General features: G+C 50.0%; 1 protein-coding gene across 3 annotated transcripts in view; it reads left to right on the plus strand.

Moving 5' to 3' along the window:
* Positions 1–24,140, plus strand: part of ZSWIM8 (zinc finger SWIM-type containing 8) — a 168,390-nt gene that overhangs the window by 101,020 nt on the left and 43,230 nt on the right. For 2 of the 3 annotated variants that reach the window (XM_045023766.1, XM_045023767.1), the window contains exons 9-15: positions 4,230–4,405; positions 7,218–8,217; positions 13,631–13,762; positions 15,355–15,534; positions 16,836–17,019; positions 17,596–17,694; positions 19,388–19,512. In XM_045023766.1, coding sequence (XP_044879701.1) covers positions 4,230–4,405; positions 7,218–8,217; positions 13,631–13,762; positions 15,355–15,534; positions 16,836–17,019; positions 17,596–17,694; positions 19,388–19,512 — 1,896 coding nt within the window. The remainder of the gene's footprint in view (positions 1–4,229; positions 4,406–7,217; positions 8,218–13,630; positions 13,763–15,354; positions 15,535–16,835; positions 17,020–17,595; positions 17,695–19,387; positions 19,513–24,140) is intronic. The other variant, XM_045023768.1, reaches the window with a different exon arrangement.

The following is a 24,140-nucleotide window of genomic DNA, read 5'->3' on the forward strand; positions in this document are numbered from 1 at the left end:
GTGAGGTCGGTCGGGGGCACCTGGACATAAATGGGAGATGATGATGGCCAGCAGTCCTATTGCACCGTCTTCTGGCGAGCAGCCAGGAGATGACTATGGCTAGCAGTTGTACTGCACCGTCTGCTGCCAGCCTAAGATGTATAAGAAAGATGGAGTGGAGCAAAACAATAGAGAGACCAGATTTGTTCAGTATTCATTTGCTCCCCCTACTCCCTCCGTGAATAGTCGGGGGAGGGATAGCTCAGTGGTTTGAGCATTGGCCTGCTAAACCCAGGGTTTTGAGGTCAATCCTTGAGGGGGCCATTCTGTGTGACAACCCTGTAAGCCATTTCATCAGTTGCCCCTCCCTCCGTCAGAGCAACAGCAGACAATCGTTTCGTGCCTTTTTTCCGCGCAGATGCCATAGCACGGCAATCATGGAGCCCGTTCAGCTCACTGCAGCAGTTATGAGCATTGTAAACACCTCAGACATTATCGTGCAGTTTATGCAGAACCAGAAGCTGAAAAACCAGGCGAGGAGGCGATGGCAGCGCGGTGACGAGAGTGATGAGGACATGGACACAGACTTACCTGAAAGCGCGGGCCCCGGCAATGTGGAGATCATGGTGGTAATGGGGCAGGTTCATGCCTTAGAACGCCGACTCTGGGCCTGGGAAACAAGCACAGACTGGTGGGACCGCATAGTGTTGCAAGTCTGGGATGATTCCCAGTGGCTGCGAAACTTTCACATGCGTAAGGGCACTTTTGTGGAACTTTGACTTGCTTTCCCCTGCCCTGAAGCGCAAGAATACCAAGATGAGAGCAGCCCTCACAGTTCACAAGCTAGTGGCAATAGCCCTCTAGAAGCTTGCAACACCAGACAGCTACCGGTCAGTCGGGAATCAATTTGGAGTGGGCAAATCTACTGTGGGGGTTACTGTCATGCAAGTAGCCAATGCAATCACTGAGCTGCTGCTATCAAAGGTAGTGGCTCTGGGAAATGTGCAGGTCATAGTAGATGGCTTTGCTGCAATGGGAATCCCTAACTGGTGGGGTGATAGATGGAATGCATATCCCTATCTTGGGACCGGACTAGCAAGGCATCCAGTATATAAACCGCAAGGGGTACTTTTCAATGGTGCAGCAAGCACTGGTGGATCACAAGAGACGTTTCACCGACATCAACGTGGGATGGCCGGGAAAGGTTCATGATGCTCACGTCTTCAGGAACTCTTTTCTGTTTAAACGGCTGCAGGAAGGGATTTACTTCCCAGACCAGAAAATAACTGTTATGGATGTTGAAATGCCTATAGTTATCCTTGGGGACCCAGCCTACCCCTTAATACCTTGGCTCGTGAAGCTGTACACAGGCACCCTGGACAGTAGTAAGGAGCTGTTCAACTATAGGGTGAGCAATTGCAGAATGGTGGTAGTGTGCATTTGGATGTTTGAAGGGTCGCGGGTGCAGTTTACTGACTCGCTTGGACCTCAGCGAAACCAATATCCCCATTGTTATTGCTGCTTGCTGTGTGCTGCACAATCTCTGTGAGAGTAAGGGGGAGACGTTTATGGCGGGGTGGGAGGCTGAGGCAAATTGCCTGGTGGCCGATTAGAAGAGCACATCAGGAAGCACTGCGCATCAGAGAAGCTTTGAAAACCAGTTTCATGACTGGCCAGGGTACTGTGTGATAGTTCTATTTGTTTCTCCTTGATGAAAACCCGCCCCCTTGGTTGACTCTAAAATTCTCTGTAAGCCAACCACCCTCTCCCCTTCGATCACAGATTGGAAATAAAGTCACTATCATTTAAAAACCATGTATTCTTTATTAATTGATTATAAAAACAGGGAGATAACACACAAGGTAGCCCGGGTGGGGTCGGGGAAGAGGGAAGGAAGAGACCACTTCAATACTTGTTGAATGACAGCCTTTTGTCCGCTGGGGTGGAGTGGTTGGGTGCCTGGAGCCTACCCCCCCACATTCTTGGGCGTCTGGGTGAGGAGGCAACTATGGAACATGGGGAGGAGGGAGGGCAGTTAAACAGGGGCTGCAGTCGCTGGCTCTCCAGCCTACGTTCCTTGAACCTCCACCAGACGCCGGATCACGTCCGTTTGTTCCTGCAGCAGCCCCAGCGTTGCTTCGTGCATCCTCTGATCTTCCTGCCGCCACCTTTCCTCACGTTCACTGGCCGCTTTCCTGTTCTGCGCTATTGTGTCCTTCCACCCTTTGTGCTCAGCTCTTTCAGTGCGGGACGCCTGCATGAGCTCAGAACATTTAATCACGCGTGCGTTTTTTTTCGCCGCCTTATCCGAGATAGCCTTTGGGACAGAGGAGGGAGGCTTGAAACATTTGCAGCTGCAGGAGGAAAAAAAGGGAGAGAAGTATTTAAAAAGATATATTTTACAGAACAATGGGTATACTCTTTCATGGTGAACAACACTATTCACATTACATAGCACATGTGATTTTGGTACAAGGTCATTTTTTGCATCTTGTATTGAGTGCCTGCGGCTTTGGTGTTTAGACATCAAACATGCCAGGCAACAGAATTTGACCCTACCCCACTGCACCGCGTGGCTGGTGTCAGGGAAGATCCCTGCTAGGCAAACCCGGACAGCTCAGCGTGAAGCCCCCCCCATCCTTTTCTCTGCGATAATTGCTTTAACCCTTCCTCAATCGTGTGGCTGGTATCAGGGAAGATCCCCGCTAGCCAAATACGAACAGCTCAGTGCCAATGCCTCTCCCTCCCTCCGCTTGGCTGACTGTGGGGAAGATTTCTTTTCAGCCACAGGCAAACAGCCCGGTAGGAACGGCCACCTATGAATGTCCCCTTAATTAAATTCACGTATTTCAACCAGGTTACCATGAACGATATCACTCCCCTGACGATAACACAGAGAGATAAAGAACGGATGTTGCTTGAATGCCAGCAAACACCGGGACCATACACTGCCAGGCTTTGTCATGCAATGATACCAGATTACTTGCTACTAGCATGGCGTGGTCAAGTGTCCTACCATGGAGGACAGAATAAGGCTATGCTGCCCAGAAACCTTCTGCAAAGGCTTTTGGAGTACCTCCAGGAGAGCTTCATGGAGATGTCCCTGGAGGATTTCCGCTCCATCCCCAGACACGTTAGCAGACTTTTCCAGTAGCTGTACTGGCCGCGAAAGCATCCCAAGTCCTCAGGGCAAATTAATCATTAAAAAACGCTTGCTTTTAAACCATGTTTTATATTTACAAAGGTACACTCACCAGAGCTCCCTTCTACGGCTTCATGGTCTGGGATACCGCCTTGGGAGGGTACTTCAGTCAGGCTGAAAAAAAGATCCTGGCTGTTGGGGAGAACGGTGTGCTGTGTGCTCTCCTCAACCTCGTCGTCCTCCTCCTCCTCCTCCTCATCTTCCCCGTCCGCAAAATCCTCAGGCATGGCGACTGAGAGTACCCCATCATCGGAGTCCACGGACGGGTAGTGGTGGCGCCCCCCCCCCCCAATTGCCTGCAGCTCAGCATAGAAGCAGCATGTCTGCAGCTCTGTCCCGGAGCATCTGTTTGATTCTTTGGCTTTCTGGTACGCTTGTCTCAGCTCCTTACATTTCATGCGGCACTGTGTTGACTCCCTGTTGTGGCCTCTATCCCTCATGGCCTTGGAGTTTTTTTTCAAATGTTTTTTCATTCCGTCTGTTTAGAACAGAGTTCAGCTAACACGGATTCGTCTCCCCATACAGCGATCAGATCCAGTACCTCCCGTACGGTCCATGCTGGAGCTCTTTTTCGATTCAGGGACTGCATGGTCACCTGTGCTGATCAGCTCTCCACGCTGGACAAACAGGAATGAAATTCAAAAGTTCATGGGGCTTTTCCTGTCTACCTGGCCAGTGCATCCGAGTTCAGATTGCTGTCCAGAGTGGTCACAGTGGTGCACTGTGGGATAGCTCCCAGAGGCCAATACCGTTGAATTGCGTCCACACTAACCCTAATTCGAGCTGGCAATGTCGATTTCAGCGCTACTCCCTAAACTTGTAGTGTAGACCAGGCCTTTGTGTGCCTCTGCTTTAATGCCCATAATTCATTTAAAAATAAATAAAAAACAAGGCATTGCATGCCTAGCAACAGAATTTACTATTCCTGATCGTCATTTATGATTTACTTCCAGAATTTAGGTCCTCCAGCCTGTGCAAATGTGGGGTGGGTGGGACTTGGGAATCGGATGTTTGGGCACAGCTGCATTGAATGTATCTTCTTCTGCAGATAACGGGTTGGTGGTACAGCGTGCGAACATCTGCGTCCCACAGCAGCGCTAGCGGGCACACCGGCCGCAGTAATGGTCAGTCAGAAGTGGCTGCCCATGCCTGTGCCAGCATGTGTGATGAGATGGTGGTTCTCTGGAGGCTGGCTGTCCTAGACCCAACCATCAGCCCACAGAGGTGAGCACCAGGATCTGATAATCTTTAATGGATTCCTTAAAGAGTCCAGTCCAACCCTCACTATTTGCTCTGTGGTGCACACGTACTCTTAGCTTTCTTTCCTTACATGTCTAGTGATTGAATCATACTTTCCTCATTAGGCAAACTGTTCTGCTGTCCATCCTCATGGCCAAGATGGGCTCTAATATCCAAGATAAACTTAATCACTTTCAGCTTTAATTGCTAGTATTACTCTTTGTTTTTAATCCTGATTTTCAGAGTGAATAATTTGTCTCTTGCCTGTGTGGTTCCTTTTAACTTGCAAGTATGGTTATGCACTTAGTTTTTCTAATCTCTCCTGATGGAGAGAGCCTTTCTGGAATGGCAATGCACTGAAGGATTCAGTTCAGTGATAACACCCAGCCTTTTCTTCATAACTGGTTTCTAGAGTTCCTAGTTTATAACTGACATAGTCTTTGCTAATTATCTTGCACTGCTTTGCATTACATTTCAGCTCACACTGGATCAGCCAAGTGGAAAAGATGTCCAGATACAACTGTGTTTTTGGTTTATCCTGCTGTACTTGCTGTATATTTTAGCTTAGTATAGACTGCTGATTTGAGCCCTCATTGCATATATGTATATTCATTAGGGTATTGATGTATGTTTAAGAATACTGGCCCCTGCAGGATACCATTTTTGTCTCTGCCCCATTCTGATGTAACAACTGATAACTCATTGCCTCTTATTAGTCAGTCCTCCTTACTATACTAGTCAGACCATACTTCTCCAGTGTCTGTGCCGCTTGGGCAGTGCTGTCAAATGCTTGGCTGAAATCCAATTTAACGACGCGCCCAAATTGCCCTCACCGATCTACCCTGTTTCTACATTGAAAATGCCTATTCAGTTCAGTATGGCATGATCTGTTTTATCAATCTGTAGCTATAACATGCTAGATTCCTTCACAGATTTCTTCTTTACCTAGATTACTCATTATTCTTAATCTTTTTTTAATGTTTGGAACTATACGTTGCTTTCTGCAGTCTTGGGCAACCTCGTGTGTATTCCAAGATGTAGAGACAATTATTGCTAGTGGTCCTGTTTCCTCAGCCAGTACCTTCAGGCCTCTGGGATGAAGCATGATGCTTCTGCAGGTTTATAAATCACAATACCTTGCTAACTTGCACACAATTGACTACCCTCTCCATTTAGCAAAAATTGAATATTAGATGCTGTGTTCAGGGCTCATGTTAAGACTTCTTTATGTTTTACAAAATGTAATAGCTTATTTCATGTTTTACAAAATATTTGCAGTTTGCAGTATTAGGCAAGATATGATGCAGTGCGTTGTCTGTGTGTTATGAAAGATCATAAACAAGAAAAGTTAACTCTCGCTTTGTCAGAATGAATGAAGCCAGGATGATCTTTTTGGCATATTTGCTTTTTAGCTTTGTTCACTTTCTAATCTTCTAAATTATTATTAAACATTAATGTAAGGCCATAACTTTGTAGGGTACATCAGTGAGATTAAAAAATATTTATCTCTGCCCCTAGAGAGTTTACAGTCTGAAATAGGAAAAAAAAAATATGCAGAGAGACAAAGAGAAGACAGTAGGGAATTAGGGACAAGGTTTAAAACAAACAAAAATGTGAATCATGTTACGTAGTCAGTAAAACATAAAAGTTGTTTTGTTGTTTATAAGGTAGGGTCAAATCATTCTTCCCTTCTATATAGTGGATGTCTATCTTAACATTTTAGTCATCTGAGTAATTCCAAATTGCTAAAAGTTCTATTTCATTTCATGCATAATTCAAATGCCTCTTGCTTTATTTCCAATTCTCTTAGAGTTTGTATAGAGTCACCAGAACGGTGCCCACTTTCAATTCCTTTGACTTGTTTTATTCTCATTCCTGCACGCTGTTTCTCAGTGGATCACAATGAGGCTTGCTACAGCCTTCCCAGCTTGTTGCAGCTTCCCCCTATCCTAATGGCACCTTTTCTATGAGTAGTTCCCCTCCCCCTTGCTACTTTTTTAACTAATCCCCATCAGCCTATTCCTAGCTAATTGGTTTTCTTAGAGGTCAAACGGAAACAGTTGGTGTTGTAGAGCTCCTTTTATCCTAATAAGTCCAAACTCTTACACCCCTTGCTCAGTTTACTTCTATCTTCTTTTGCTTCTGGGGCTGATAAAATCACTAGAAGATTGAGGTGTTTCGTTTTGTTCCCGAGAACTCTGGAATCAATGGCAAAGGTAGGAGGGGAGTTCACTGAGAAATTTGGGATTTCTCCAGTGATTTAGAAATGTTTCCTTGGCACTTTGGATGGTTTGTGTAGGCTTTAGTGCTCACGAGAGGAGAACCAATAGCACTGATTGAAGCCGGGCATGGTACAGCTTCAAGCCCTACACAAACTGTCTCACTTTGCTTTGCCAGTGATTCTTATTCCTGATGTACAACAGTTCCCTGTTGTAGTCCTTGGCTGTTTTAGCAGAGTGCTAATGTCACATCTGTGATGGGTGAACTACAGGTTGTAGCTGCTCAGGAGCTCACAAGCCAGTGCTTCATCCTGAGCCCCCAGTCTACAACACATTCCCATGTTTGACTTGGCAGCATTTGGCTTCCATGGCATAGGCCTGTCTAGAAGCTGATTTTTGACACCTCTCTTTCCTTTATCTTCTCTGTGATGTTGTCTGACTAATGCCATTTACACTAATTCAGCAGAACGGTTTCTTGGGGGAGGATGAGGTATTCTGTGAGGTTGGGGGTCTTTTGTCATGGTGTGTTTTATGGCTGCTTTCTGATCTGTCTTCTCTTCTCTCTCCTCTTCCTCCAGGCGCAGGGACCTTTGCACCCAGCTCAGACAGTGGCAGCTGAAAGTCATAGATAATGTCAAGAGGGGGCAGCACAAGAAATCCCTGGAGAAGCTCTTCCAAGGTTTCAAGCCAGCTGTGGAAGCCTGTTACTTCAACTGGGAGGAGGCCTATCCCATCCCTGGCATCACCTACAGCAGCACTGATAAGAAGAATTCGTTCTGTTGGGTAAAGGCTGTCCAGCAGAGGAACTGTCGGTTGCAGTGTGTGGAAACCACGTGTGAGGCTGGCAGAGGCCATGGGCAGGAACCTGGGGGAACCTGTCTGCAGCCAGGGGACAGGTCACGCCCCTCTTCGCAAGAGCCAGCTGTCCGTCCTAAGGAACTCATTGGGAAGCGGAAAGTTGTCTCTGAAGCCCCCCAGAGGGCTCTGCGCCGACTTTCAGCGGAAGGAGATAAGGCTGTTTATAAGACAGCAGTAGGCAAGGCCAAGCTGCCGGTGGGGAAAAGCTTAGCCAGTAAACATAGTGGGAAACGCCGCATGAGCAGTGAAGACAGCTCTCTGGAACCAGACTTGGCAGAGATGAGCCTGGATGACAGCAGCTTGGCTCTGGGGGCGGAGGCCAGTAACACCTTCAGTTTCACGGAGAGCCCCCTGAGTAGGAGCTACAGGGATACTTTTGAAGATGACGGTGGCGTGTACTTCTCAGAGGGTCCTGAGCCCAGCGTCAGGAGCAATCCCGCTGCCAAGAAAGCTCCAAAGGATCCCGTGGAAGAAGTGGGCAGCGGAGATGACGATCTGCCTTCTGCAGATGAGAACGGTGCAAGCCGGAAGCCAGAAGTGGGAGAAAATGGTGCAGCAGGGGGCGGGGAGGAGGGAGAAGAGGAAGATGATTACCAGGTATACTATCTGAATCCACAGGAAGTGGCCAAGGAGGAGGAGGACAAAGCAGAGGGGGGGAATGAAGAGGAGCAGGACATCTTTGCTGGTATAAAGCCCCTGGAGCAGGAGAACAGGATGGAGGTGAGCAAGTTCTAGCTGGAAAATAGCAACGTGATTATTTTTCTTAGTTTTTGGGAGTGTAACATATCTAAAGTAAGTTAAAAGAACATTATAAAGTTTGCAAAGTCAGGCAGTCAAGTGAAGAAAGGCAGGAATTAAAGTTGGTTGTGCTACATTATTTTGGTCCCCATTATGATAGTCTTTATACTGTTTTTTTTTTTCTGACCTCAGTGGAAGGGTGAGATTTGGAATCATAGGTTCCATTTGAGGCTCTGGAGGGCAGTGTGTTCTAGTGATCGCTAGCGCTTGTGCCCATTTTCCCCAAAGCTTGACCCTTCTGTCCCTGGTCTAGTTTTGTCTGTTCCTGATTCCTGACAGCTTTTTCCAGTCTCCTCACCTAGCCAGTTCTAATCTCCCCTGCCCCTAGATTCCTTGTGCCAGGTTCCTGGTTCCCCATCCCAGCCTCCTTGCCCAGTCATTTCCAGTCCTCCACAATCAACCGGTTCCTTGTTCCCAGACCATCCAAAGGCACATCCCTGACAAAGACCACTCCCCTTCCAAATTTCAAGTCTCTACTCCTAAGCATGGGGGCACTAGAGCTTCTCAAAGAAAATGTTAAACATGAACAAAACTAACATATTTCTCCTAGCCTCGCTCTGGAACAGCTGAATTGATGAAAATGTATTCCTCTTAGTCTGAGGCAGACACCTAGTCAGGAAAATTTCAGCCCAAAAAGTTAGTTTGACAAAGTGACAAGCAAATGAAAACAGGATCTTATAAAGATAAATGTCAGGCAATAGGTTGTGCTACCAGCCCTGTGTATTAAAACCTCAGAAGTATGCCTGGAACGTCGCAGATGAGTGGGAGGAGCTTATGTTGAAGTAGAGCACTGAGGAAGGGGTATTTGGATGCTAGGAAAGAGAGAAACAATTAATTATACACATTGGTTTTGTTTTTAATTTTTGTTTGGGATTTTTCCCCAGTCTATTCATAGACACTTAGGGCTTGGCTACACTTACAAGTTGCAGCGCTGGGAGTTACAGCGCTGGTCATGCAGCTGTGGAAGGGCCAGCGCTGGAGTGTGGCCACACTGACAGCTACCAGCGCTGCAGTGTGGCCACACTTGCAGCACTTTCCAGCGCTGTATTGAGAGGTGCATTGTGGGCAGCTATCCCACAGAGCACCTCGTCCCGTTTTGGCGCCGTTTTGGCGCTGAGTATTGTGGGAAGGGGAAGGAAGTGTGCGGGTCATTCCGCTTCCTGTTTGCCAGCGCCCCGTGGTGCATCGCTTCACATCCCAGCATTCACTCTTTCCAGCAGCGTTTGGCGCCATTGTGAGTGTCTTTCTGTTACTCTCTGTGTGAATCGCGATTTCTGTGGCAAATGGAGCCCGATCTGCTGAGGACTCTGCTGATGAGTGTCACCAGCACAACACGTTTGGCAGTCCAGCTATTCCTTCAGCTCCAAAGTGACAGTGAGGATTCCGACGATGATATCAATATGGATTTGCCTGCCGCGTGTGACACTAAAGTGCTTGCGGCATTTACGGAAATGCTCAGCACCGTTGAACGCCGCTTTTGGGCTCGGGAAACAAGCACTGAGTGGTGGGATCACATCGTCATGGAAGTCTGGGATGACGAGCAGTGGCTGCAGAACTTTCGTATGAGAAAAGCCACTTTCATGGGACTGTGTGCTGAGCTCGCCCCCACTCTGCGGCGCAAGGACACAAGATTGAGAGCTGCCCTGACGGTGGAAAAGCGAGTGGCTATTGCAATCTGGAAGCTGGCAACTCCAGACAGCTACCGGTCGGTCGGGAACCAGTTTGGTGTGGGAAAGTCGACCGTGGGAATCGTTTTGATGCAAGTTTGCAAGGCAATTAATCGCATCCTGCTAAGAAAGACCGTGACTCTGGGGAGCGTGCAGGACATTGTGGATGGCTTTGCACACATGGGTTTCCCTAACTGTGGAGGGGCGATAGATGGGACGCATATTCCTATTCTGGCCCCCCCCCACCTGGCATCAGAGTACGTTAATCGGAAGGGGTATTTCTCTATGGTTCTCCAGGCGCTTGTGGATCACCGCGGGCGTTTCATTGACATTTACACAGGCTGGCCTGGAAAGGTGCATGATGCACGCATCTTTCGGAACAGTGGCCTGTTCAGGAAGATGCAGGCAGGGACTTTTTTCCCAGACAGGAAGATCACAGTAGGGGATGTCGAAATGCCCACTGTGATCCTTGGAGACCCCGCGTACCCGTTACTGCCTTGGCTCATGAAACCCTATACAGGGAAGCTTGACAGGAGCAAGGACCGGTTCAACTACAGGCTGAGCCGGTGCAGAATGACTGTGGAGTGTGCTTTTGGGCGTTTAAAAGCCCGCTGGCGTTGCTTGTATGGGAAGCTAGACTTGGGGGAAAGCAGCATCCCCGCGGTTATATGCGCTTGCTGTACCCTCCATAATATTTGTGAAGGGAAGGGTGAAACATTCAGTGAGGCATGGACCACCGAGGTTCAAGTCCTGGAGGCTGAATATGCACAGCCAGAGAGCAGGGCTAATAGAGAGGCCCAGCACAGGGCTACAAGGATTAGGGATGCCTTGAGGGAAGAATTTGAGGCTGAAAGCCAACAATAATGTTTGCTGCCTTGCATGGGAGTGAATTGCACTGCTTACACTGTTATTCTATTATCCATAATAATAATATGATTTGTAGTGCCTCTTTCTTTACTGGGCTAAGGTATCTTTCACTATCTGCTATAATAAAGACTGTTTTCAAAGCCAAGAATTGTTTTATTGAAAAGAAAAAAACTTCCTTGACAGACAGACAGACACACAACATTTCATGAACACAAGAGGGCAGGGGTGTGGGTTGGTGAACTGTACAGTCACAAGTTTGCATATGCCCTGTCTGGATTGCTGTTTAATGAATCCTGCACTTCAGGGTTCATATACTGCATGGTGATGGGGGTTGAATGCAGAGGGTAAGGGTGGTGGTAGGTATCAGGGCTGGTTGGGGAACATACAGGTGTTGGAGGCAGCTGGTGGTGGTAAGAACCTGGATGCTGGGGAAAGGTGGTTTGAGCTGACATTGGGGCACAAGGCACAAAGGACGGGGCGGGTGGGGGAGTAGCACGGTAGTGCTCTGCTTGCATGGCAACGAGTGACTCTATAGACTCCGCTTGGCGCTCCAGGATGCTTAGCAGCCGCTCCGTGGTTTTCCTCTTGGCCACTGCATTTCTCTTGCGTGTCCTGCTTTCTTTCTCTCGCCAATCCTTCAAGTCCTTACTCTCTCGAGCAGACTGATTAAGAACAGTTTTCAGCATGTCTTCTTTGCTCTTTCGGGGATTTTTTCTCAAATTTTGAAGCCTCTGTGATGTTGAACATCTGGGCAGTCCAGTAGTCAAGGTCACTGTAGAAACAGAAATGACAACATTTAACACGGGCAGCATTGTATCCACTATCTCCAGACATGAATTGTTACACTGAGGGAGTGAGTTCTTATTTAAGCATTCTTTTACCCACACGCATAACACTACAGAAGCCACGACATGGTGAGTGAGCAGTGCTTATATGGGGAGAAGTGGGGCTTGGGTGTAAGAGGGGAGCTGGTTGCTTCGGGTAATCTGGAGTGCTAGAGGGGTTGAGTGAAATGCAGATGCAGGGGTGATCTTATCTCCCTATCTCTTCACTAAAGAGTCTCCCAACATTTTTCACAGGACTTAATCCTGGAAGATGTTTCCCTACTGCGAGTCACTAGGGAACAGCGGGGGGCTCTTTTAGAGCAATGTGGATTCCGCCCGGGACCCTATGCGGCTTGCCTGTGTTCAGAAATGGTCCCCCCACCACTGGCAGAAGAGTGGCGCGGACGCGTCACCGTCACTGGGACAAGGGACACAGTGGCTCTGCCTATAAACCTGCGCAGGCATATTGCCCACGCTCTGGATGAAGCTTTTGCTGAGATAACTGAGGCAGATTACCGCGACGTGATAGACCACATCAACGGGCTATTCCACATCTAGAGGCTGGCATGCATGCATCCATAACCCCCCCTCCTCTCCAGAAACATTTCACCCAGAAAATAAAAGCCGCTTACCGGTAACACGCTCCTCTGCTTGTCCTTCTGCAACTGCTGGCTGCTGCGATTGGGTGCTTTCCTCCTGGCTTGAGAAGAGCTCCTGGCTGCATGCCTCCAGGGAATCTGCGGTTTCTTCCCCCATGCCAGGAGCTTCACTCGCGGTTTCCTCCCCCCCCCACGCCTCCGCCTCCGCCGCCTCCTCCGCCTCCTCCTCCTGTCCCCCAGCCTGCTCAGAAGTGTCCATCGTTATCCTGGGATTGGCAGTGGGGTCACCCCCAAGTATCTCATCCATCTCCCTGTAAAAACGGCAGGTCGTGGGAGCAGCTCCGGATCGTCGATTCCCCTCTCGGGCTTTGTAATAGGCACTCCGCAGCTCTTTAATTTTCACCCTGCATTGTACTGCGTCCCGATCATGGCCCCGATCCAGCATGGCCCTTGATATCTGCTCAAAGATATCGTAATTCCTACGGCCGGAGCGCAGCTGTGCCTGAACAGATGCCTCACCCCAAACACTGATGAGGTCCTGCAATTCACCAGTGCTCCATGCTGGGGCTCGTTTGCCGCGTGGAGGCATGGTCACCTGTAACTGATTAAAACTGATTGCACTCCACACCTGGCTGCAGCAAACAGGAAGGAGATTTTTAAATTTCCCGGGGCATTTACAGGGCGGGTCACCTGAGCCAAGAGCAGTAGAGTGCAAACTGATGTGCAGAGTGGCTGAACAGGAATTCTGGGATACCTCCTTATTCCCTGGAGGACAGGTAAAGCGCTGGTGAGTGTCCACACCTGCTGGGCAGCGCTGGATCACCAGCGCTGCACTCCTTATACCCCTGCCGGGATGGGTTTTCAGCCAGCGCTGCAACCAGGGAGTTGCAGCGCTGGTTGTGCCCTGCAAGTGTGGACGGGGTGTTGTTGCAGCGCTGGAAAGCCTCCACCAGCGCTGCAACTTGTAAGTGTAGCCAAGCCCTTAGATATCTATGAAGATCAGAAGGGGCCCCTGTGATGATCTAGTCTGACCTCCTGTATAATGCAGGCCACAGGACTTCACTGAATTGATTCCTGTTTGAACTAGAGCATATTGTTTAGAAAAATGTGCAATCTTGATGTTAGTGCTTTGAGGGAAGGGGACTAGACCCCTTGGAAGCTGTGTTTTTGAGAAGCGCTGGAGAGCATGGTGGAGCTGTTCCAGGCAGGGGGGCTGCATAACAGAAGGCAGGAACATGAGCATTAGATACAAATCTGAGATGAGATCAGTGTTTAACTCTGTTTCTAGTGACACCAAATGAGAAAGTGGGCAGGGTGGGGTTGGCTCCAGCTGTGAGGCAGATGGACTAACCCTGATCCTCTATCCCTTTATTTTCAGATCCTCTTTGCCTGTGCAGAGGCTCTCTATGCACACGGATACAGTAATGAAGCATGCCATCTGACTGTAGAACTGGCCAGGGACCTACTGGCCAACCCTCCAGATCTCAAGGTGGAGCAGCCCCCAACCAAGGTAGAGAGGTGCCCTTGTGAACAGAAGGGGGAGTGGGGAGGAATACACAGGATTGCCAGCCCCAAAAATTCAAAAATCATGAGTCATACGGAAAAAGATCATAAAATCACGAGGTTACAAATAATTATATTGTGTTTTGATTTTTTGAACTCCCTCTGTCTGTCCACTGTGTCAAGGGCACAGAAACACTCAGGCAGCTGAACAGAATTTCACCATGCAGCAAGACTCAGATGCAGTAAAATCTGCTGGTGGTTCCTATTCTCTCTGCGCAGGGCTGTGCTGGACCTTGACCTGCCCTGAACCCCTTTAGATTGGGCTTCTCTGGCTGTTCAGTATTTCACCTGAAAAAGGGCAATGGGTCCTTCAGCATGACTTGAAGGGACTTTCAGTCATCCCTACCCTGACTAGCCCCAGCGCCTCACACAGCCTTCCGCTCCCTGATCTGCACTCAAGTGTTCTTGTCTGCCAGATGGGAACCACAATGAACAGCTCCTACCAATGGTCCCTTGTTGTTCTACACCTTCCAGTTGAACAAAACACTCAATTTAACATTGCTTTAAACATGCTTAGAAGACCAAAACTGGACACACTACTCCAGATGTAGCCCCACCAGTGCCGAATAGAGGGGACTAATCACTTCCCTCGATCTGCTGGCAATGCTCCTACTAATGCAGCCCAATATGCCGTTAGCCTTCTTGGCAACAAGGGCACACTGCCAACTCATATCCAGCTTCTCATCCACTGTAATCCCCAGGTCCTTTTTTGCAGAACTGCTGCTTAGCCAGTTGGTCCCCAGCCTGTAGCAATACATGGGATTCTTCTATCCTAAGTGCAGGACTCTGCACTTATCCTTGTTGAACCTCATCAGATTTCTCTTGGCCTAATCCTCCAATTTGTCTAGGTCACTCTGGACCCTATCCCTACCCTCCAGCGTATCTACCTCTCCCCCCAATGTAGTGTCATCCACAAACTTGCTGAGGGTGCAATCCATCCCATCATCCAGATCATTAATGAAGATGTTGAACAAAACCGAACCCTGGGGCACTCCGCTTGATACCGGTTGCCAGCTAGACATCGAGCCGTTGATCACTATCTGTTGAGCCCGACAATCTAGCCAACTTTCTATCCACTTATAGTCCGTTCATCCAATCCATACTTTTTAAACTTGCTGGCAAGAATATAGTTATATAGTAATAGTTTGTCCAAGCCAGCATCCACCTGCTAAAGTGGTCCAATACTGGAAAAATTGGCTTAGTGAGGAGGCAGGAGCCCCCACTGCATTGTCATATGAGGGAAGGGTAGACAGATGCTGTGGGGAGGAGCCATCCATAACCAGTGGCAATTGGGATTCTGCACCAAAAGGAGATAGCGTGCAAAATTGGGTCTGTTTCATCACCCAGAAATGGCTGGATTATGGAGGGGGACAGGGCAGAACAGGACAAAACAGTGCTTCCAGAATAATGGGTGCGCGCTGTCCTCAGTGGGGAGGAGCTCCTGCAGGCAGGAACATAGGGGGAATCACTGGCACATCCTCGCACTGCTGAGATCAATTCATTTCCTAACAAACCTGTTATGAACTACTCCTCTCACAGGGGAAGAAGAACAAGGTGTCGACCAGCAAGCAGACGTGGATGGCAACCAACACCCTATCCAAAGCTGCTTTCCTGCTGACTGTGCTGAGTGAGAGGCTGGAATACCACAACTTGGCCTTCCGCATTGGCATGTTTGCCTTGGAGCTACAGAGGCCTCCTGCCTCTACCAAGGCCCTGGAGGTATAAAGTGGCCCAGAAAGACTGTACCTGTGAGCAGCACCGCACTGCTGGGGTTTCCCCCTTCATGCTCAAGTATTCCCCACTTGAGTTCTGTGCATCAGGTCCTTTAGGAGTTCTCTCAGAATTAGTCTACATGGAGTCAAGCAGGCACTGAGTGAGTCAATGAGTGACCTAGAATTTGTGTAGCAAAGGTTACTCCTATGTTGAAGACACTTGGGCTAAATCTGTGGGAGGAATTTCAGCGCTTGTCTACAGGAGAAAATTGCAATTTGTTTAACTTAAGAGGTAAAATTAAAATGATTTAATTAAACTGATGGAAACCCCTGTGAGGGCACTCTAAACTGATCTGAAATAAAGCCTTCTGGAGCTCCCCACAGGGTTTACACTGGTTTAACTAACTCATTTTAAATTCACACCTTAGGGTAAACTGGTGCAACTTTGTAGGCCATCACGCTTGCTCATACTATGTATTTAGACATCTAAATGTGTACACAACAGTAGGTACACAACTTCACATGCTTTAACTAATGCCCATAGGCCATCTTCTGTAAAAATGTGATCTGTTCAGACTTTGGTTGTGTGAGTTGCTGCTCCTGTCACTTTCTAACTAGCAAGATTGCAGAATCCCTTGAAGGTGCAGCTATTACCAGGCTCCTACTAAGGAATAAACTTGTTACTCTAAGGTTATCTACATTCATACTCAACAGTGTCTGGTGAGAAGATTAAATGTGGGTCTGGCATTCACCAGATGCATAAACTGGCATGGGAACAATGCTTTAAAAATGGAAAGAACACTACAGTGGAGAAAAACACACTGTAATGCAACAATCTTTGTTCAGTGGAATATGTACTGGAATATTGTCCATTCCCCTCCCGGACAGTCCTTTCCTCCTCAGCTGTTGTATTGCACAAGGTAACATCCTTCTCTGTAGGATTGGGAATGACCTGCCTTTCTAGTGACCTATCTGGCTGGATGCTTCTCCATATGTCCTTGTGCAGGCTGACCTTTTTTCCCCAACCAGACCTCAGAGTAATTGGTTGGAAAGGGAAAGGGAAGGTGAGGAGAAGGTTGTGTATAGACTTGCATGTCCTATGGGACGGCCTCCAGCTGGGCACCATCCTAACTATTGTCTCTGTGTGGGAGAAGGCAAGGAGTGGCATGAGATCAGTGGATTGTATACTAATGAATCAATAAAAACTATTTCAGGATTATTCCTATATTTGATCATCTGCGTAGGGCAAGATGGTTCTGTCCAATGGTCTCTGATGGCTTCTTTTTGCTTCCTTGTGGGTACCCTCAGGTGAAGCTGGCATACCAGGAATCTGAGATTGTGGCCTTGTTAAAGAAGATCCCTTTGGGCACTAATGAGATGAACACCATTCGAGGAAGGGCTGAAGAGCTGAGAGAAGGGACCTTGTGTGATTACCGCCCTGTCCTGCCTCTCATGCTGGCCAGCTTCATATTTGATGTCCTATGCACTCCAGGTACTGTCCCAGTTGGCATGTATTTCAGAAGGGGCACGTCCTAGACTTTGAACCTTGGGGCCAAAAAGAAGCTTTCAGGGAAAATCTGCACTTCCCGTATGATGATTGCAGCCCTATTCTTACCTGTTCACCCTAAAGTTATACCTACTTCTGCTGTTCCCTCCACATTGGTATGGAGACTCTTCTTCAGTACTGACCTCCTTGCTAGCTCCCCTTTCATACAAAAGCATTGGGAATCTTATCACATTTCTGACCCATTTGTGTCTCTGTAAAATAGTCATGGAGCCTTTAAATATATTATTACGACCCCACTGCTGCTTCTGTTGGGGGAAACAAATACTTTAACCATCAGAAAGAGAACTGGGCTTCCAAACCCATCCTGAAGCAGAGCTTGGTAGGGTTGGAGGGGTCTAATTGAGGGAGAGGGAGAAAGCAGCAGACGTGTGCCATGACCGTAGGACTGGAATGGTGGTTTGAAATGGGAGCACAAACCCCAGACAGACCCTAGAATACTTTTTGCTTTTGGGTCCTAGCTTCATACAGCTGTGAACTGACTGTCCTCTCCTGTTTCTCCAGTGGTTTCTCCGACAGGGTCCAGGCCCCCAAGCCGTAATTGGAATAATGAAATGCCTGGCGATGAGGAACTTGGTTTTGAAGCAGCTGTTGCTGCTCTTGGTAAGAATCCAGCTCTTCCTCCACCTCAGAGGAGGAGGAGGGCTTTTCTCATTCACATTCTGAATCCTGCCTGTAACCGGGCCGCACTCACCCCCGCGGCGCCTCCTGCTGGTGACTCTGGGGAATTAGCTTGTTCCAGCACTGGAGCGCCCTCTGCAGGCCGGTGATCCGCCTGTCCTCTACTGGCCCCCGTGTCCCTCCCAGGACCCCGGTGCCCCTTTAACTGGGTCTCCCCCTCCCAGGGGAACCCCCACCCCACTATCCCCACTTTGCCTCAGTATTGGCTACTGCCCAGTCTCCATCTCGCCCCTGTTCACTGGGGCAGACTGCAGTATCCGCCACTCATCATAGGCAAAGGGGTTTGGACCGGCTGCCTTTGCCTATCCCTGGGCTGCCCCCTGCAACCCCCAGTACCTCTTGGCCTAATGCTAGGCCACAGCCTGGGGCTTTCCAGGCAGGAGCCCCCCAGCTCCTCTGCCTTTCCCCAGCCCTGCTCCACTCTAGGTACCTTGTCTAGCTCCCTGCAGCCAGGCCCTTCTCCTTCTAGAGGCAGAGGGAGAGTTTGGGCTCCTGGCTCACAGCCTTTTATAGGGGCCAGCTGGGCCTGACTGGGGTGTGGCCCAGCTGCAGCCACTTCCCCAATCAGCCCAGCTTTGAGAGCAGCAGCTCTCAAGCCCTGCCAGGCCGCTTTTAAACCCCTTCAGACCAGGAGCCAGGGGTCCACCCTGCTACACTGCCCCCTTTTGTGGAGTGAATTGATGCCTGTTGACCTGGATTCCAATCTGGTGCAGAACTGGAAGTGTTTTGGTGGGATATTGTCAGAGCTGGGGAGGGAATCTGGGACTGGGATAATGGGAGATCCTGTGTGTCAGGTTTGAGGTGCATTGTGGGAGAAATGCAGCTGAGGACTGAAATTGACAGGTGGGCTGTTAAAAGGGTAGAGAGAGTGTTTTCAACCATCTTTGCTGCTATTTGGCCTGAAAGAATTGACAGTTAAGTATAGCTGGAGCCTGAACAGTGCCGAGATTAACAGGCAGTCAGTTCAGCAGGGGTTAAAACTCGACAATAAAAACCCAGTAGAATTACTCTGTGGGATTCTCACTGTTAGCTCAGACTTGGCTCAAAATCTTCATGGGTGAGTTACACGAAATTCCTGGCTTCCAATTCATGTGTTTTAGCAAGAAAGTGGTGGTGTATATAGCAGACTTGTGGTATTACGTACGTGAGTTTACAGTAGTGTATGTGTGGTGTTATCAGAACAATTTTCTCTCCACCACCTCTTCCCCAGAAGGAAAGATACTCTGATGGTGTTTGAATGTTGACTAAGTGGCCGCTGCAGAAACTGGAGGTAGCAAAGAGCGTGAGCAGTCTGAGTGTCTAGTATTCTAGTATTCCACTCCCTTTGTCTCCAGGAAGGAGCCTCAGGCAGGCCTGGACACTCTCACCTTTTGGCCTGTCAGGATGAGGTTGCCCTGGCAGTTGCAGTGCAGACTTCTGGGACAGACTCCAGCTCTCATTCTCAAGGGCATAAACTATGTGTAATGTCAACAAGCAAAATAGGGCAAACTCTTTCCTTTATGACTAATAGGGGGAGATGAACAAAAGAGTACAGGGAAAGAGGTAAAATGTATCAGACGCTCTTAAGCCTCTTGAATTCACCTGTCTCTGTATCCTTCTCTTCTTGGCCCTGCAGGCATGAAGACGACTGTGAGTGAAGCAGAGCACCCTCTTCTGTGCGAAGGAACCCGAAGAGAGAAGGGTGATCTGGCTCTAGCTCTGATGATCACATACAAAGATGACCAGTCTAAACTGAAAAAGGTGTGTCCCTTTAAGTGATCAGAGCTGAATTACCCTGTGTCATATCCCACTCATGGCCTTGGGGCTGCATAGTATTGCTTATATTATCCTTCCAGTGCAAAATCTGAGTGCATAGAGTATGTTACTCTGCAGAGGCATAATTTCCAAGGGGTTCCTAAATTCCAGCATGGCGGTACACATCTCTCACACTTAGTTCTCGTTCACTACATATGATCTCACCCTTCATCCATTAGGATGCTGTCACCTGTGCCCTTGAATTTTCAGGGTAGCTCCGTATCTGCCCTTGGTCCTGGCTCAGTTTTGCCCCAGGGATATTGGACTGCATTCTTTGCCTTGCCAAAGTGTTAGTCCTGTGTTCTGTGAGGTATTGGGCTCTGTTTTACATGTTATCCTAGTTCCAGTCCACTTTGCCCTCTGACCTGGGTACCTGTACATAAAATTGTAACCAACATTTTACTTCATACAGTAGAACCTCAGAGTTCTTCTTCGAGTGCTTGCTCATATCGATTCCAATTAGGTGTGCGCACGCCGCGTGCACGTTCGTCGGAAAATTTTTACCCTAGCAACACTCGGTGGGTCGGCTGGGTCGCCCCCTAGAGTGGCGCCAGATATATACCCCTGCCGACCCAACGGCCCTTCAGTTCCTTCTTACCGTCCATGTCGGTCATTGGAACAGTGGAGCGCGGCTTAGCTGATCTCCACTTCCCTAGCTACTCGTAGTTCTCTTACTAATTCTTGTGTATATAGTTAAAATTTCTATAGTTATAGTTAATTTTATTCGTTCTATAATATAGTTAGTGTATATAGTTGAGAGGGGTTCGTGGATTAGCCCCTTCCCCGCACCCGGCTTCAAACCATGCTCTGCCTGCCACAAGCCGATGCCAACGGGAGATCCCCACGACTCCTGTCTTAAGTGCCTCGGGGAATCCCATCTCTCGGATAAGTGGCAGATCTGTAAGGCCTTTAAGCCGAGGACGAAGAAGGAGCGGGACTTTCGTCTCAAACAGCTCCTGATGGAGGCAGCTCTTACTCCTCCGCCCTCGGCACCGAGCTCCGGACAGTCCGCATCAGGGAGAAGCGCTTCTTCGGCACCGGATCGCACCGGTACCGCTAAGACCCCTCGGCACCGACTGTCGCCAGCATAGATGTCTACTCGGCACCGTTCCCTCTCCCCGCGAGTTAAGAAACATAAAACTCCTGCTGCTCCCATGCCGCCTGCACCACAGTCGGAGCACCTGCCTAAGTCGGACCGCCCGGCACCGACACCTGCCGCGGCACCGACAACTTCGGCACTGTTGATTCCGGTCCCGCAAGGGCCATCGAGTCCGGTGCCTGAAAGCTCCCCGGCGCACGCCGTGGTTGAGCTCATTATTCCCTCCACGTCGGAGACATTTTCCATGGCAAGGGAGCTGATCGCGCTGACGGAGTCTGCGCTGCCTCAACCCCCGGCACCGCCGGTGCAGGTCATACAATCGATTGGCAAGCCTGCCCTGCTGAGGTCATCCTCTGTCGGCACCGATCACGATCACGGTCCCACCGGCGCTCTCGGTCCCGTCGCCGATCCCGGTCCCGATGCCGCTCGCAGTCCTGGCACCGCTCTCCATCTCGGTACCGGTTGCACTCGCGGCAGTGATCAGTGTCCCGTTCGCCAGCCCGGTACTCTCAGCACCGATCCAGCTCCCCGCACTGTTCCCGGCACCGCGCCTCTTGCAGCCACTCCAGACGTCGAGCTTCGAGGTCCTGGTCGACCTCCCAGCACCACTCCGGTCGCAGGTCCCGGTCTCGTTCCCGGTACCGGTATAGCGCCCGGTACCGCTCTCTGGCGCCGCGCAGAGAGAGATCGATTAGAGATGGAGACCCTTCCCAGGGTTTTTCAGCTCCTCCTTGGCCGTCTCGACACACCTCTGTGTCATCTCACGCGGACAGTGCTTCCTATGCACGGGACCGTGACTCAGATGTGCCAGCCGAGTCTTCCAGGAGACCCAGGCCCAAGAAGAAGGACCTCATCGGTGGTCATTCTGGACACCTTGGGCGTATCACCAAGCCCAAGGTGCGCCTCCAGTGCCATCTCGCTCCGTACCATCAGAACACCGGGTGCCGGAGGTGACTGTCAGCCGCCCCCCTCCTGCGGGTACGGCGGAAGCTCCCATTCAGCCAGCAGACTCTCAAATTCCACCTGAGCCTGACGTCGCCCAACAACAGGAGCCCACGCAGGACCCTCTTGTCCCTGGCCTTTCCTCTTCCTCCTCTCCAGATGAGGCGGTGGCGGGGACATCCTCCTCGGGCCCTCCTCCAATTGACCTGAGGGCGCATCAGGACCTCCTGAGATGGGTGGCCCTGAATATGAATCTTCAGGTGGAGGAGGTCCTGGAGATAGAGGACCCTGTGGTGGATATTCTGTCAGCTGACACCCCACAAGAGTGGCCTTACCATTCATCTGTACGATCCAGGCTAACGCCGATACCATCTGGCAATCTCCAGCCTCTATTCCACCCAAGGCCAGGGGAGTTGAGTGGAAGTACATGGTACCCTCTAAGGGGTACGAGTACCTGTATGCTCACCCTGCTCCCTTGTCGTGCAGTCGGTCAACGAAAGGGAGCGCCATGGCCAGCAAGCTCCTGCTCCAAAATCAAAGGAGGCTAGGTGTGTGGACTTATTGGGCCGCAAAGTATACTCTGCTGGGGGCCTCCAACTCAGGGTGACAAACCAGCAAGCCCTGCTTAGCCGGTACAACTATAACACCTGGGCGGCAGTTGGGAAATTCACGGAGTTAGTTCCCCAAGACTCCCGCCAGGAGTTTGCTGCCCTCTTGGAGGAAGGGAAGAAAGTGGCGAGAACTTCTCTCCAGGCCTCACTGGACGCAGCCGACTCCGCAGCCAGGACTCTGGCTTCAGGAGTCGCCATGAGGCAAATATCATGGCTTCAGGTGTCAGGCCTTCCACCTGAATTACAACACACCATACAGAACTTGTCCTTCGACGGTCAAGGCCTATTTTCTAAAAAGACAGACCCTAGGCTGCAAAGCCTAAAGGACAACAGGGTGATTATGCACACACCGGTGACTCAGCACAGGTCCTTCTGTCCTCAGCCTCACCGCCCTTACCCCCCACCTAGGCCGAGACAGGACTTCGGCAGAAGGCGCGGCCGAGGCAATCGCAGACGGCAGTCTGGACCCCAAGGGGGTCAGAATCAGGGTCCCTCCAAACCACCCATGGGACCCAAGCCAAACTTTTGAAGGCACGCCTGAGGACGGCATACCAGTTGCTTTCCAGGATCCTTTTCCTCCCTTTTACAACCGCCTCTCCTTTTTCCTCCCTGCGTGGACCCAACTAACTTCAGATCGTTGGGTCCTCTGCACAGTAGAATTCGGGTACCACCTCCAGTTTATTTCGCGCGCCCCCCCCCCCCACCCTCCATCCTCGTCCCTCTTCAGGGACCCCTCTCACGAGCAGTTCCTCTTGCAAGAGGTATGGACGCTCCTTGCCATGGGAGCTATAGAGGAGGTACCGAAGGACTCGAGGGGCAAGGGGTTCTATTCCCGCTATTTCCTAATCCCCAAGGCGAGACCTGCGAGGACTCAACAAGTTCATGATAAAGTTGAACTTCCGCATGGTATCCCTGGGGACCATCATCCCATGCTTGGATCCCGGAGACTGGTATGCCACCCTCGATATGAAGGACGCGTATTTTCACATTGCCATTTACCCTCCACACAGACGGTACCTCCGGTTTGTGGTCAACCGTCAACATTTCCAGTTTACGGTCCTTCTGTTTGGCCTCTCTACAGCCCCACGAGTATTCACAAAATGCATGGCTGTAGTCGCCGCCTCCCTCCGTCATCGTCGGATACACGTCTTCCTGTATCTCGACGATTGGCTCATTCGAGGGACATCCGAGACCCAAGTCACCTGTCATGTGGGCATTGTCAAGGACCTATTCAAGCGACTAGGCCTGATGATCAATATAGAGAAATCCACTCTGGTTCCCACACGGAGAATAGACTTCATTGAGGCCATCCTGGACTCCAATCTCGCCAGGGCCTGCCTACCACAGCCTCGGTTTCAGGCAATGGTATCTATTATACAAGGCCTACAAAACTTCCCGACAACTTCTGCTCGCACTTGTCTCGGCCTTCTGGGTCACATGGCTGCCTGCATGTTCGTGACCAAACACTCCAGACTGCGGCTCCGTCCCCTTCAAACTTGGCTCTCCTCGGTATACCACCCGGGCAGAGACAGTATAGACACGATCTTCACGATCCCCCCCGAGCATCCTAGGCTCCCTGGACTGGTGGTAGACGCCCTCCCTGGTCTGTGCAGGGATGCTATTCTATCCACCCCAGCCTTCAATGACCCTGACAACGGACGCATCATCTCTTGGCTGGGGTGCCCACCTCAAACATCTCCGCACTCAAGGCCTTTGGTCAGCTCAGGAACTGGCCCCGCACATCAATGTGCGGGAGCTGAGAGCAGTCCGCCTTGTGTGCCAGGCGTTTCAAGAGCATTTACAAGGCCGTTGTGTCTCAGTATTCACAGACAACACAACGGCCATGTTTTACATAAACAAGCAGGGAGGAGCACGTTCCTCCCCCCTTTGTCAGGAAGCTATTCAGCTCTGGGACTTCTGCA

Source organism: Mauremys mutica, chromosome 7 (genome assembly GCF_020497125.1).
Source record: "Mauremys mutica isolate MM-2020 ecotype Southern chromosome 7, ASM2049712v1, whole genome shotgun sequence".
NCBI lineage: Eukaryota > Metazoa > Chordata > Testudines > Geoemydidae > Mauremys > Mauremys mutica.